The following is a 16,248-nucleotide window of genomic DNA, read 5'->3' as shown; positions in this document are numbered from 1 at the left end:
GTCTCCATATTCGACAGAGGACAGACATATAGCAGATCTAACCTTCAGATGATTAGACTGAAGCAGATCCAAGATGGTTTGGTATCATTGTGCTTATGAGGAGCAAATCGAAGACATAGCTGATTTGGCTTTCGCGTGTTTACGCTGAAGCAAATCTAAGATGATTTGGCATCTCTGTATTGTCAGGGAACAAATTGAAGAAGCAGATTTAGCGTCTCTGTGTTCGATGGAGAGTAGATCGAAGATATCAACATGACAGTCATGAGTTTGCAAGAAGCAGATTGAAGCCGTCAAGAGGCCATTTAAAGAAGATCAAGAACTCAAGACTCGGCAAGACCGGGCAAAATTGGTCTTTTATAGTCTTTGCTCTATTCCTGTTACACAGCAATGAGCAAAGAGGGGCAGCTGTAGACACTCAATTTTGCCCGGGCCCAGAAATAAGTCAAAAAACAAAAATAATAAACCCCCAAAAAAACGAAGTCCAAGTTCAGTCCAGAAATACAAATATAATTTGGCCCGATCGGAATGGCCCATTACTTGAAAAGATTTAAGGTCCATCTACAAGTTTAACTCATATGGAAATATAATCTTCAATGATATGCAATCTTAGATGTGATATGCAATCTTAGATATGTTACAATCTTAGATATGATTGCAATCTTGGATATGATACAATCTGATTGCAATCTTAGATATGATTGCAATCTTAGATATGATACAATCTTAGATATGATTGCAATCTTAGATATGATATACAATCTTAGAAGATATGATTTTGTAATCTTGGAGATTTAATTTGTAGATATCCTTTAATCTTAACCGTTGATGTAATTGATCTGTACCGTTGGATTTGGGAAGGCTCAACTATAAATAGAGGCCTCTCCCTTCATTGTAAACACACTTGAGTTTTGGGGAAGCAATAAGAATTCTTAAGAGCATTCACTCAAATTTCACTCCCTCTTGCGTTCTTATTTTCTACGGTTTGTTCTTATTTATTCTTTGTTCATTTTCATTTTCAACCTTTTTTTTATTTTGATTTAATCCCTATTTCCTTGATTTTTAATTCTCTTATATATATATATATTTTAATAATTTTAGTATTATATCAAACTATTTTTTTATTAAATTGTATATTATTCATTGTTTTAAAAAATATATATTTCATTTAATTGAAAACGTTTTTCTTAAATAAGGCAATGTTTGGTGTTTAGAAATTCGGGAAATAGTGCCCTAACATGCTGGGTTGCGATTTTTCGTTTGACTAAATAACCAAATATCCTTTTAATAAATTTTGAAAATCATGAGATAATTTTAGTTACGAGGATTTAAAACATCGTGTCCTAACATGCTGGATGTGATGTTTGTACACTTTCGGAACAAAGGAATCTCAAGTTTCAACTTTAAATTGTTCAAGTTTTAAAATCTTTTCAAATTTTCGATATTAGGACAATAAATAATCAATTCGGTACCAATTTTGGGCGTTATGAGGGTGCTAATCCTTCCTTGTGCGTAACCGACTCCCGAACCTATTTTCTTGAATTTCGTAGACCAAAATGTTTTATAAAGGTGATCCACTCACACCTAAAAAGGTTGGTGGCAACTCCCATTTTCATTTTTCAAAAAGTCGAACCCCGTTTTTCAATCCCATTTAAAAAAATGGTTTCGACACTTTTGTTTTAAGTTTGCTTGATGAGTGTTTATTATGTTTTAATGATTATTAGAGTATGTTTGACTTAAACTTCTTACAAAATGCTAAAATAAAATATGTTCGCTTCACAATGAGACAATTTATAATGTGCATGATGTGTGACGGTGGTGTAGCCTCTTGTTACTCGAGCTTGACGACCGGATCGGGTAAAGGGTGTTACAACAAAACAATGAAAATGTTTTACGAAAAACATTTTACATACAAAGAAACAGACCCTAAATGATAAAGATGTTGATGCAACGTTTTAGATTGCAAGTTCCTTTGTGGGAGAATACCTCTTATTTTGACCAAAATTTATTTTGGTTTTTCATCCCCTAGTTAAACTCTATTTTTAGTTTCCCACTCAAACTCTAATTAACCTAGATGCTACGAATTTCATTCTATAAATAGGTTTTAATTATGCTAGGTTTTACACAACAAAAAAAATATTTAGATTGAGATAATTTTGTTCTTTGTTTCGAAGGATTTTTCTTGTAGTGTTTCAGGATTTTCTTTTAATTCTCTCCATCATTTATACTCTCCTTTATTATAGTGAAATTTCTTTTTGTCCGTGGTTTCTATCCTCTTTTGATTAGTTTTTCTATGTAAAATATATTATAATTATATTGTTTTGAAACAATTTGGGGTTAACTCTAACGTGATCTTTTTTTAAAGTGAAAGCACAATAGGTACAACATGAAACTCTCTTAACCCAATCCTTGCATGGATATTACTACCATTTTCTATTAATATACACATGCACTGTCATTACTAAAAAAAATCTTACGCAATTAAATTCAAAATTCAAAATACATTTGAAATATGAATTTTAAAAAAATAAAAAGAAATTTGCTTTTCATTTCTTTAGTTACCCGGAATCATGTTTGTGAATGAATTTGCTATTTTTTAAAAAAAGTTTTTCATAATTAATGAATATGTTGGTGTTATATCCTATAATATATTTAAATCAAGTAAACCTATAATTCATAAATGTTATTCATCATAAAAAAAATTTATTGGGAAAACTAACAAAACAAAAATAGTGCCTAAAAACAATGACAACTCGAAACCTATGTTTCACGGTTTCAAAATGTTAACTATTAAAACAACATATTTAGTTTAAAAAAGACAAACACTATATATAAGGTAGCTCTCTCCATTAATTTTAAGCATTAGAAAGTAAAAAATTCAATAAGCATTAGTTACCCTTATTTCTTTGATATTAGAAGCATTTCAAATGGAATTTCGAGGAGTAATATTTATTCTTTATCTTTTTCTTCTAATTGGAGTTGATTCCAATGCCTTCCCAACGAATGATTTGATAAGCAAATTGCCAGGACAACCAGATGTTAATTTCAGGCAATTTGCTGGATATATTGAAGTGGATGAAAATGTTGATGGTCGAAGTCTTTTTTACTATTTTGTTGAAGCTGAGAAAGATCCCTTGACTCAACCCCTCACAATTTGGTTAACTGGAGGTTAAGTTCTTTAAATTCCTTTTATTGTAGTTTATGATGTTATGCGGATTTCCTAGTAGGTATCCTATATGAATGAGTTAGAAAAAGTTCACCATGAGCAAGTTAAAGCCAAGGGAAAGCTAGGGCTTCGGCCCCATCGGTTCAATGTTACAATTTCTTTTTTAGCCTCTCCCAAAAATTTATAATTAAATTTAATCCCTTTTAGCCCCTTCGAATGGAAACATTATCACTTTTGGCCCTCGTTAGAAAGTAAAGATTCAATTTAGCCCGTTTCCATGCAAAGGTTTTAGGTTTATGTCCATCCCTAACACTAAATTTATAGCCTTGATCTGACTATCATTTTTTAACTTATCTGAAAAGCCATACCTTTAAACATATACTAAATACTTGTCGAATTAGACTAGTCATTACATTAGATCAAACCATTACTCTATTTTTCTAGCTTTACTTAAACCTGGCCGACAAGTTTTTTAGATTACTCACATACAATAAAATCTGTTGTGTAATACTATTCAGGACCAGGGTGTTCTTCAGTTGGAGATGCCTTTGGAAGTGTTGGTCCTTTCATTGTTACGAAAGATGCTCATGGTCTCCAAACAAATTCCTTTTCTTGGAACAAAGGTTGTCTAATTTCCTATGATTATTTTTTTATTGAATTTTTTTTGTGTGTGTAAGTATATCATGTTTCATAGTTATTTCTTTCATATCCATATAAATTTATAATAAAATATTAAATGTGTTAGAACCATAAAATTGTACAGAACGTCTAGTTTTCATCGTGTTTAAATGAATTGCATTACCTTTCTTATATATATGTATATTTTTCTATTCCATATCTATATAAAGTTCTGTATAATATATGTTTCAGTGTCAAATCTATTGTTCATCGACTCCCCTATTGGATCTGGATGGTCATATTCAAACTCAAGTAGTGATTATAATAACGGAGATGATAGCACTAGTAAGATCATAATGTATATTCTTCGTTATTAAATAAAATAGTTTGGGTATTATATATATTGATATTTTTCAATTATTTGTTTCTTACAGATAAAATATTACTTACATTCATGCAAAAATGGTATGAAAAGTATCCAGTCTTCAAGTCCAAAGAGCTATATATGGCTGGATCAAGTTTTGCAGGTGAACAATTTCTTTTGTTTTTCTTTCTCTCATTTGGTAGCACATCAACATATTTTTAATACACCAAAATATACTTAATGACTAGAGAAACAAAATATAATGTGATCTCTAGCATATAGTTTTTTTTCTCTAATATATATATTGTACTTTATTATCTACATATCAAGCATGCATCATTATTTTTTTTAGATTCAAACTGAAATAATTAATAAAATTTCTTATTAAAGTAACAATTGTTTTTTTTTAAATAATTCAAAAAAAATGTAAATGAATTCATAAATTATTTTTTTAACATACTTCTTGAATTGAATATGTCGAATTAATTATTGAATAAACACATAACAATCAAATTATCTCGACTTAATACCAGTTATGAATAAGTCTCCATGCAACAATACAAACAATATAACATGTTCATTACTTCAACTAAATTTGTGGATTTTTATTTTTAGGACACTTCGTACCAAATCTTGCTAATGCTTTGCTCGACGACAACAAGCAATCCAAGCAATCCAAATTTAATCTCAAAGGATTGGTTGTAAGTAAAACAGTATCTAATCAATCAAATATATTTCCACTTTAATATAAATTTGCATAGAAGGATTAGTGAGAAATGTTCATGGTTGAGTAACTTGCCTAATTCGAGAAGGCTTGGATTTATTAGATTGGATTAGGATACCGACTTCTACGTTTAGGATCAAATCATTATGACTTTGATTATTGTTCATTATTGACATCATAGACAATAAATTTTTATTTAAATTCAGTATCAGCACTAACATAAAAAGTTTTAAATAATCCTGAAATACTTTTAGGAACTTTATTGGGCCCATATAGAACAGAAATAACATGTGTTGCAACTCAACTCTCCAGTAAACATGCTTAGGTTCAATTCAATGTTAATTTAAAGATTTTGTTGTGAACTTTATTTTATTTTTTTAATTGTAACTCTTTTGAACAGTTGGGAAACCCAATGCTTCGTAAAAAGCTAGACGAGATTGCAAAAATTGATTTCTTTTTCTCTCGGGAGATGATAAACAGCTCGTTGTATAACGAAATCAAGAAAGAATGCAATGCCATTGATGAAAATAATTACTTTTCTAGCATCAAAACCACTTGGAGCGCAAAATGCAAAAACCTTGTGTTCGAGGCCGATTTGGCTGCTTTCAAGACCGATGCTCATAATTACTCCCCGCAGAAGCTATTTGATGTCTTTCGCCCCCCTTGCACTGAAAATGAGCTAAATTTGAACTTAACAAAACAGGTTTTCATTTATTTCTTTACATTCCTCTTACTTTACTTAGATTTGAAACTACAACTAACATAAGTTCCTATAGAATCGAATTAACTAATCAATTGAGTAAAATTAATTTTGTGGTATGTTTCTTTTATTGGTTATATCAAAAACGTAAAACTTTATATTTTGGTCCAGGTTCCTATAGTTAGCACAGAAGTAGACATGTGCCTTCCATTAAGGGTGCAATTTTACTTTAGTATCCCAGAAGTTCAAAAGGCTTTCCACGGGAACCGAACCAACTTGTCGTATAGATGGCAGGGTTGCTTCACGTAAGTTTTCCCCTAAATTTTGAAACAAAATGAACTTTTTTTCCCTGATATGTTCATTTAATTACTTTTAGAAATTATTTTAAATTCGAAATTTAAGACTCGCGGTAAATTTTTCTATCTCCATATTGTCACCTCTTTCTTAAGAAAAATAAATAAATTACTTGTTTTATTGAGGTGAATGTTGTGTAAAATTTGTTAACCTTAAAATTTTCATTATATGCGACTCTTATTTATTTAGAGCTAATTTTAAATACAACGAAGCTGATAAGGACCTTGACATGCTTCCTACGCTTAAAAACCTTCTTCAACAATCTGTTCCCATTACAATATTCAGGTTGGTATTGTATTTGTATGCCATGCTTTTCTTTCCAATACTTTCTTGAATTAAGTTAACTAAGTATGAAAAATCAAAGTGAACTATTTTGAAAAGAAATTCTCATGCCATTTGTCTGATGTTTTTATTTTATTTTATTAATATGATTACCATGTTATAGTGGAGATCAAGATGGTATAATACCGACCGAGGGAACCTTACAACATTTGGAAAAGTTGGCTGAGGAGTTAAACATCAAGTTAACAAAAGAGGAAACATGGAGTTTTAGAACCAAGGTTTTATGTTTACTCATTTAATTATATATATATTAGCTTCCTTTTTTATATTATGATTAGATATATTTAAGTATCAAACTATCCCTCTGATATGATTACCCAGTTTGGGTTTAAACTTGAATAAGAGATTTTAAGTGTTGACTCGATTGGCTTTATTAGCACTTTCAAGGCAAGCTCACGCTACCTACCTAGTTCAATAGGCTTGACCAATACATGCTAGGCCGTGGACAATATTTTTCAAAAAATTTAGACAACTTGTCCTGAATTTTTATTTAAATGTGAAAATTTTAATTTATACATATTTTATATTTTCTAAATATTTAGTTGAGCCAATAGGTAGGCTTGGGATAAGATTTGGTAGTTTAAAAGTAATCATTTATTAGAAGAAAATAAATTTGCAGCATTTCATATATATTGAACATTGAAATGAGTTTTTTCTTATTGAATAAACCAACTCAAAATAACACTATTTATATCTATAAATTTTCTTTCTTAATTTAATAAAATTAATGATAAATATTTAACAGGAAGGAGGGTTGAAGTATGAGTTTGGGGACTTACTAAAATTCTTAACAGTGAAAGGAGGTAATCATCATGTTACCTCTTCTCGACCATCTCAAGCTTTTTCTATTTTCTCAACTTTCGCAATTAATTGGATGCACTGAAGATTGGTGATGAAACTTATGAAGCACAGGTCATGACTCATGTTGAATCCATCATTCACCATAATAAGACTTGTCGTTGTAACCATTTATTGTGATATGTATTATTTTATGATGCATGAACATCATAAATTTTTATATTATGAAATAATATAATTAGTTAAATCATCTGATATAAAAAAAATTATTATTATTTTAACAAAATCATTCAACAATTTTTTTTTCAAATTTTATACATGAAATCAACAAATAAAGAGATCTCTAAATAGCAAAACCCAATATGAGTAAGTATTTTTATTAATCCTTTTGAAACAAGATTTTTTGCCGGAGCAAATAAATTGATTAATGCTTGAACATTTCCAAACACCTCTTACAGTTTTGTTATATGCATTTTGTCGAGACCATTTTTAAATCGAGTTTTGGAAAATGGGAATCGACTTTAAGAAAAACGAAAACGGGAGTCACCACCAATCTTTTTAGGTGTGATTGGATCACCTTTAAAACATTTTGTGTTAAAATCATTAGTCTTGGTCTACGAAATCATAAGATGGGTTCGGGAGTCGGTTACGTACGAGGAAGGATTAGCACCCTCGTAACGCCCAAAAAATTGGTACCTAATTGATTACCAAGTGTTTCTAATGTCGGAAATTTAAAACTTTTAAGATGTAATCCTCTTTAAAATATTTTGATTTTGTAAATTGGAGTTCACTCGTATCAAAGTATTGACACTAAGTTAGCTTTTTAGAAATCTCTATCTCGAAACAACAAAACGCCACATCCAGTAAGTTAGGACATATTGCTTTGCAATTCCAAGACAGTTGCTCACATTTTGAAAACATTTAAAAACTTAGAAGGGTATTTGATTATTCAAACTCAACGAGAAAAGTTGCAACCCAATAAGTTAGGGCACTACTTTCTTGAAATTTCCAAACACCAAGCATTGCCTTTATATTTTTTGAAAACTTTGGAGCCTTGTTTTTTTTAAAAAAATGATGCGTGGGGAATTGTATTGCATTACAAATCATACATAGTAACATATTATTGTAGTAGGTAAATAATACATGCATTTAAACAAAATGATGGCAATAATATAAAGATCGTGCATTAGATACATACATATAAAAATAATATACATATATAGCAAATATTAACAATATGCATGCAAAGATATATATATAGCATGTATTGAGAATGAATAAACAAAACATACAAACATACGAAGTAGTAATTAAATAATGCATGATATACAAAAAAGTAATAATTAAATAATGCATGATATACAAAAAAGAGTAATACAATATCAATGTACATATTCATGAAATGTAATATCAAATAATAAATATAAAATAACATATAACACATGATATATGCAATATATAAAAAAAAATGAAATGAGTTATTGTTAACAAAATATACATATAACACAAATAAAGACATAATATTTAATAATAATTTTAAAATAGTATTTGCTATACAATATATAAAACATAATAACAAAATATTTATAAAAGAATAATAATTATATATAAAATATATGGGGTTTAAAAAATATATAAAATAAAAGTATGTAAAAGAATTTATAAAATAACACATAATATAAAAATATCATTTTAAAGTAGAATAATACATAATAAATAAATAATTAATAATTTAATATGTTTATAATATGAGTTAAAAATATAATTTAATTTACAAATTTACAAATTTTAAATAATATAATGAATAATATAAACATAAATAATCTAATAGATTATATATGATATACATAACATATATAAAAAAATGATAAGTAATATAGAATAAAAATAAAAATATAATAAAATGTTATATAATAAAATATAATTTATATATATAGAAAATAAGAAATATAATAGATATAATATAATAATGAAAGTATATATGTAAAAACAATATATATAAATAATTAATAAATTTGTAATACAAGTAAAAATATAATAATATAAAAAAATAATGATGTAAAATAATAATAATTTGTGAAAAGTAATAGATAATAAATAATATTAATATATATAATAAAATAATCTTACAATATATAATATAAAAGCAAGGTTAAAAATAAAAACAAATAACAATATATGAAATATATATATATAGTAATAAAAATAAATATATAGGGCTAAATTTAAAGTTCAGCAAAATTACAAGGCGAATTCAAAAGAAATAGAACTGAATTAGGGTCCCAATTAAAACGCGCGTAAAACAAAAGGGACTCACTGGGCAAATTGCCCTATTCCCAAAATGGCCCCGTTTTCCAGAATGTGATTTAATAACCGTTGGGACTAAATTGAAACAATTGTAAAATATTAGGGCCAAATTAAAAATATAATAAAACGTAATTATAAATTAAAAGAGGTGGAAGGACCGATTGGGTAATTAACCCAATTCTAAAAAACACGCGGATCCTCCCCGGGTAACCGGGTCAACGCGCGGATCCTATGGCTTAATACGACACCGTTTTGAGCTTATTAAGTTAAGCAGAAACGATGTCATTCCAAAGAGGCTATATAAGCCAATTTTGCAGCTTAAAAAATTCATTTTAACACCGGTCTAAAAAAAAAAGTCCTGAAATGCTCTGCAGAAGGGAAGAGAGAGGTCCCCGGCCCTGGCCTCCAGCCACGGTGCAGTGCTTGCACACGCGCCTTACGCGCCATCGTACACGGTGGTCTGAAGGCTTAAAAACCCTCGTCCTTCCACAGGTAACCCCTTTTCCCTTAGATCCTTACTTGTATATGCTAGAACAGTTCATATATGTTCAAAATAAAGCACGAGATATGCGATTAAATCACCTTTTGAGAGACTGTTGGTATTTTTTGAATGAATATCTGTGAGTATTGTAATGCCCCCTACCCGAGACAGTTGCCGGAGTCGAACACGAGGTGTTAACAGACTTAATTCATTACTTAAACAGCTCAAACAATTTATTTTTAAAATTTCCAGTCAAGCTAGTAATCTGCGTCATAGTCGCTTAAAAATTCATATCTTGAGTTCTGAAACTCGAAATCCAATTCCGTAAATTTTCCATGAAACTAGGCTCATATATCTATTTACTAATTTTTTTCTAGAATTTTTGGTCAAGCCAATTAGTACAGTTTATTAGTTAAATTCTCCCCTGTTTCAGGGTTCGACTGCTCTGACCTCTGTATATTACGAATCAGATATCTCTCTGTACAGAATTTCAATGACTATGAAGTTTGTTTCTCTTAAAACTAGACTCAATAAGGAATCTGTACATATAAAACATGACTTCTAATTATGTTTTTTACAATTTATGATGAATTTTTAAAATCAAAACAGGGGATCCAGAAATCACTCTGGCCCTGTTTCACAAAAATTCAAATATCTCATAAAATATAATTTATATACCTGTTTTGTTCAATCCATATGAAAATAGACTAATTAAGCTTTAGTTTCATAACTTACTCATCATTTAATTCCATTTCTACTATTTTTAGTTATTTTTCAAATTTACATCACTGCTGCTGTCAGATTCTGTTTTATGGCAAATTTCACTTTACTAAGGATTTTCATGGACTAAATAGCATTTTAAACATACATAACATCAAATATGACTTAGATTGGCCATTCCAATGGCTAATCATTTACAAACCCTTTCCTTACCAAACCATAGCCATATCATAAGACCAATTACACAAAGTGAGTGTTTTGCCATACATGCCACATTCAAAATGCACAAGCCATTTTACCAATTTAAGCCTTCGGATAGTGTGAACGAGTCTTCGACCTATCCCGATTCTCAAGCCGGCTTGTCAAAACTACAATGAAAGAAAATGAGGGAGTAAGCACAAATGCTTAGTAAGTTCACATGCAAATAGCAAGTAACATAATCACACAATCTCACATAAAACATCATTTGCATAAACAACACCAAGACATTCATGTTTCATTTACATTTAATATCTTTCTACGGTTTCATCATACCAAGTTTTCAACCCGAGGGTTTAAGCACATACCTTTCAAATTTTCTCATTTACCTCACCTACCAACATGTCACCTTTGTTTTAGGCCTTCTTCTTATACACTTAAGATTCACACGTTGAACACATCGGAATATAATTCGAATACGCGGATCTCATGAACATAAGAGCCATACCCGCAGCTAGACAAACTCAATAGCCTACGGAACTTATGTAGCCAAGCTACCATGTAACCCGCCCATAAGTGAACTTGAACTCAACTCAATGAGCTCGGGCGTTCGCATCCATAAGTGAACTCGGACTCAACTCAACGAGCTCGAATGCCTAGTTACATCTCACGAACTCGGACTCAACTCAACGAGTTCGAAACTCAACCATCCTAGTGACATGTCACTTGTATTCTAATCTATTCCCAAGGTTCAAACGGGCGTTTTCCTCGATCACACATCTTTTCCGTCTTCCACGGAATATCGAAATCGATAATTCGGTGATAGTTCATACTCATCAAGTAATTCACATAATTTACATATTATTCAACAATAACTACAAAGCATAATATTTCATGATAATAATCAGCATCATATCATATAAACAATATTAAATTGCTTAAAATGACAATTATGTTACTACATTTACACATGAACTTACCTCGATACAAAATTATTAGCAATCGAGCCTGTTCTTCGTAAACTTTGTTTTTCCCTCAATCGCGACTTGAATCTCGTTTCTCTTGATCTATAATGCCAAATTAATCTTATTTAATACATGCATTCATCAAAACAGCATTTAATACGAACTTTGGAAAAATTACATTTTTGCCCCTAAACTTTTGCATAATTACACTTTTGCCCCTAGGCTCGGGAATTAAACTTCATCCCTTATTCTTATGTTTTATGACATGTTGATAATTTTTCCCTTCTATGGCAACATCAAATTCACACTCTAACATGTACTTATGACTATTAGGTATTTTTACTGATTAAGCCCTTTTTATTTCATTTAATATCCAAATGACCAAAATGCCCCTACTTACTAAACTTTCAAAAAAATTCCTTCCATGTCCTAATTTGGTCCATGAACTTAAAATTGGTCAAAGTACCATTTAAGACCTCCTAATTAATATTTCAAAGCAATTTCATACTAAAAATTTCTAGAATGCAAGTTTTGCAACTTATTTGATTTAGTCCCTAACTTTAAATTAAACTCGTTATGCCAAAAATTTCTTCACGAAATTTTCACACAATTATGCAATCATACCATAAACATCAAAATAATTATAAAATAATTATTTCTATCTCGGATTTGTGGTCACGAAACCACTATTCCAATTAGGCCCTAATTCGGGATATTACAACTCTCCCCCCTTTAAGAATTTTCGTCCTCGAAAATCTTACCGGTAAATAGGTGTGGGTATTGGTTTCTCATAGTTTCTTCAAGTTCCCATGTAGTCTCTTCTACCCTGTGCTTTTGCCACAATACTTTCACGAGAGCGACACTTTTATTTCTTAATTGTTTGACTTCTCGAGCTAAAATCTTAATCGGTTCTTCTTCATAAGTCATATCCGGCCGTAGTTCAATTTCTGTCGGTGAAATTATATGTGAAGGATCCGAACGATATCGACGTAACATATATACGTGGAACACATCATGAATCTTCTCTAATTCAGGTGGTAATGCTAGCCGATATGCTACCGGTCTAACTTTTTCAATTATTTCATATGGTGCAATAAAACGCGGACTTAACTTACCCTTCCGTCCAAATCTAAGGACTTTCTTCCATGAAGACACTTTCAAAAATACCTTATCACCAACTTGAAACTCGATTTCCCTTCGTTTCAAATCCGCATAAGATTTCTGTCTATCTGAAGCTGCTTTCAAACAATCTCGAATCACTTTCACCTTTTCTTCGGTTTCTTTTATTAGATCAACTCCATAAATCTAATTTTCCTTGAGTTTAGTCCAATACAAAGGCATTCGACACTTACGACCATACAATGCTTCATAAGGTGCCATCTTTAAACTCGTCTGATAACTATTATTGTAAGCAAATTCTACCAACGGTAAATATCTTTCCCAACTTCCTTGAAATTCCAATACATAACATCTAAGCATATCTTCAAGAATCTGAATTACTCTCTCTGATTGCCCATCAGTTTGTGGATGGAAAGCAGTACTGAAATTTAACTTCGTACCTAACGTGTCTTGCAACTTTTGCCAAAACCGCGAGGTAAACCTCGGATCTCTATCCGAAATGATCGACAATGGTATTCCGTGTAGTCTAACAATTTCTCTAACATATAGTTCAGCCAACTTGTTAAGAGAATAATCTATACGTACCGAGATAAAATGAGCCGACTTAGTTAATCTGTCAACTATTACCCAGATTGCATCTTTCCTTCCTAGAGTCAATGGCAACCCTGAAACAAAATCCATTGTAATCCGATCCCATTTCCATTCAGGAACCATAATAGGCTGAAGTAATCTCGAAGGCATTTGGTGTTCAGCTTTCACCTGTTGAAAAATTAAGCATTTTGATACAAATTCGGAAATATCTCTTTTCATTCCACTCCACCAGTACAGTTTCTTCAAGTCATTATACATTTTCGTACTGCCCGGATGAATCGCCAAACAGCCATTATGTGCTTCATGCAAAATCTTTTGAATCAATTCATCATTTTTCGGTACACAAATCCGATTTTTAAACATCAAGCAACCATCAGAACCGATTCTAAAATTTGATCCTGTATCAGCTTCACACTGCTTTCTCTTGGCTTGCAAATCTTGATCATTTTTCTGAGCTTCAGAAATCTCTTGTAAAAACATCGGTCTTGCTCTTAACTCTGCTAGAATCGAACCATCATCTGACATTTTCAACTGAGTGTTCATAGCTCTCAAAGCAAACAACAACTTTCTGCTTAAAGCATCGGCAACCACATTCGCTTTTCCCGGATGATAATCAATAACAAGCTCATAATCTTTCAATAACTCCAACCATCTTCGCTGTCTCAAATTCAAGTCTTTTTGTGACATCAAGTACTTAAGACTTTTGTGGTCGGTATATACCCGGCACTTTTCACCATACAAATAATGTCGCCAAATCTTCAAAGCAAACACCACCGCAGCCAATTCCAAATCGTGAGTAGGATAATTCCTCTCATGAGGTTTTAACTGCCTCGAAGCATAAGCCACCACTTTTCCTTCTTGCATAAGTACACACCCCAAACCATTTAGAGAAGCATCACTATACACCACAATTCTTTACCTGATTCGGGTTGTACTAACACTGGTGCCTCTGTTAATAACAATTTCAATTCTTCAAAACTCTGTTGACATTCTTCCGTCCATTCAAATTTAACATTCTTTCGGAGTAGTCTAGTCATAGGAGCAGCAATTATAGAAAATCCATTTACAAACCACCGATAATACCCAGCTAGCCCCAAGAAACTTCTAACTTTGGTTACATTTTTTGATGGTTTCCAATCAACAATGGCTGAAATTTTACTAGGATCAACCCGTATACCATCACCTGAAACAATATGACCTAAAAATCCAACTTCCCAGAGCCAAAATTCACTTTTACTAAATTTAGCATACAGCTGCTTATCTTTCAAAGTTTGCAAAACTATCCTCAAATGCTCAGCATGCTCTGTCTCATCTTTTGAATAAATTAAAATATCATCTATAAACACCACAACAAATTTGTCTAAGTATGGTCGAAATATGCGATTCATTAAATCCATAAACACAGCAAGTGCATTTGTCAACCCGAATGGCATAACTAAAAATTCATAATGACCGTACCTTGTTCTAAAAGTAGTTTTAGGCACATTCGACTCTTTTACTCACAGCTGGTAATACCCAGATCTCAAGTCAATCTTTGAAAACCATGTCGCTCCTTTTAGTTGATCAAACAAATCATCAATTCTTGGCAACGGATACTTGTTTTTGATTGTCACCTTGTTTAACTGCTGATAATCAACACACAACGTCATAGAACCATCCTTCTTTTTCACAAATAACACGGAAGCACCCCAAGGTGAACAACTCGGTCTCATAAAGCCTTTATCAGTCAACTCTTGCAACTGCGACTTTAACTCTTTTAACTCTGTTGGTGCCATTCAATATGGAGCAATCGAGATCGGAGCTGTTCCTGGTATCAAATCAATACCAAATCTACTTCCCTGACTGGAGGCAAACCCGAAAATTCTTCTAGAAATACATCCGCAAATTCATACACAACCGGTACTAATTCAACTTTCTTTTCAACTTCTTTTGTATTAATTACATACGCCAAATAAGCTTCATAACCCTTTCTCAAATATCTTTGAGCCGACATTGAAGAAATCACACTAGACAATGCCTCTGATTTATCTGATTCAACCCGCAGAGTTTCACTATTTTCACACTTTAATTCTATAACCTTTTCTTTGCAATTTATTATAGCATCATGCAACGTCAACCAATCCATACCCAAAATAACATCAAACTCATCAAACGACAACAACATCAAGTCGGCCGGAAAGTAATGACCCCGAATCATTAAAGGACATCTCTTGCATACTTTATCAACTATCACACATTTGCCTAACGGATTCGACACTCTAATCATAAATTCTGTGTTCTCAACAGGTATATTCATGCTAAACACCAGTTTCATGATTACATATGAATGAGTAGAATCGGGATCAATCAAAGCAATAACATTAACATCATAAAGAGAAAATATACCAGTAATCACATTGGGTGAGGAAGCATCTTCACGCGCTTTAATAGCATAAGTTCTAGCCGGAGCCCTTCCTTCAAGTCTAACTGCTGCATCACTGGCTACATTATTACTGCTTGCTTCACTCCCAGCTTTTCTTGGATACCTTTCCCTCGAATCCGCACCACTTGCTTTTGTATACTGAAATTTTTCTTTCTCAGCTCTCTCTGGGCAGTCTCTAATAAAATGATCCGGAGAACCACATCGAAAACATTCATTTGCTTTGCACGGACCAAAATGATTTCTATCGCACCGCTGGCACTCGGGTTTAACAAATCTCGAGTTCTCTACACTGGCTGCCGAAGTAGTTTAGGACTTAGGACCCACATTTTGCTTCTTAAAATTCCCATATGATTGCCCAGCTGAAACTTGGGGACAAGATTCA

The 16,248-nt window shown here is 31.7% G+C and overlaps 1 protein-coding gene across 1 annotated transcript; it reads left to right on the top strand.

Annotated features, from left to right (window-relative positions):
• The first annotated feature begins 2,894 nt into the window (after positions 1 to 2,894).
• On the top strand, positions 2,895 to 7,277 carry LOC121228019 (serine carboxypeptidase-like 44). The gene is made up of 9 exons (XM_041111126.1): positions 2,895 to 3,165; positions 3,682 to 3,786; positions 4,034 to 4,126; positions 4,216 to 4,308; positions 4,761 to 4,846; positions 5,270 to 5,572; positions 5,741 to 5,874; positions 6,369 to 6,483; positions 7,011 to 7,277. The coding sequence occupies exons 1-9, from the start codon at positions 2,925 to 2,927 to the stop codon at positions 7,146 to 7,148; spliced, it is 1,308 nt and encodes a 435-aa protein (XP_040967060.1). The 5' UTR covers positions 2,895 to 2,924; the 3' UTR covers positions 7,149 to 7,277.
• Positions 7,278 to 16,248: the final 8,971 nt, after the last annotated feature.

Source organism: Gossypium hirsutum, chromosome A04 (assembly GCF_007990345.1).
Source record: "Gossypium hirsutum isolate 1008001.06 chromosome A04, Gossypium_hirsutum_v2.1, whole genome shotgun sequence".
NCBI classification, from domain to species: domain Eukaryota; kingdom Viridiplantae; phylum Streptophyta; class Magnoliopsida; order Malvales; family Malvaceae; genus Gossypium; species Gossypium hirsutum.
Note: the sequence above shows the minus strand (reverse complement) of the source record. Positions and strands in the feature narration are given on the sequence as shown.

What these genes read in the sequence shown, in the direction of transcription:
- LOC121228019 (XM_041111126.1), top strand. Translation starts at nt 2,925, where the DNA reads ATGGAATTTCGAGGAGTAATATTTATTCTTTATCTTTTTCTTCTAATT. An exon ending in TTAATCTCAAAGGATTGGTT is followed by an intron (nt 4,847 to 5,269) that starts GTAAGTAAAACA and finishes TCTTTTGAACAG; the next exon opens with TTGGGAAACCCAATGCTTCG. An exon ending in AGATGGCAGGGTTGCTTCAC is followed by an intron (nt 5,875 to 6,368) that starts GTAAGTTTTCCC and finishes ACCATGTTATAG; the next exon opens with TGGAGATCAAGATGGTATAA.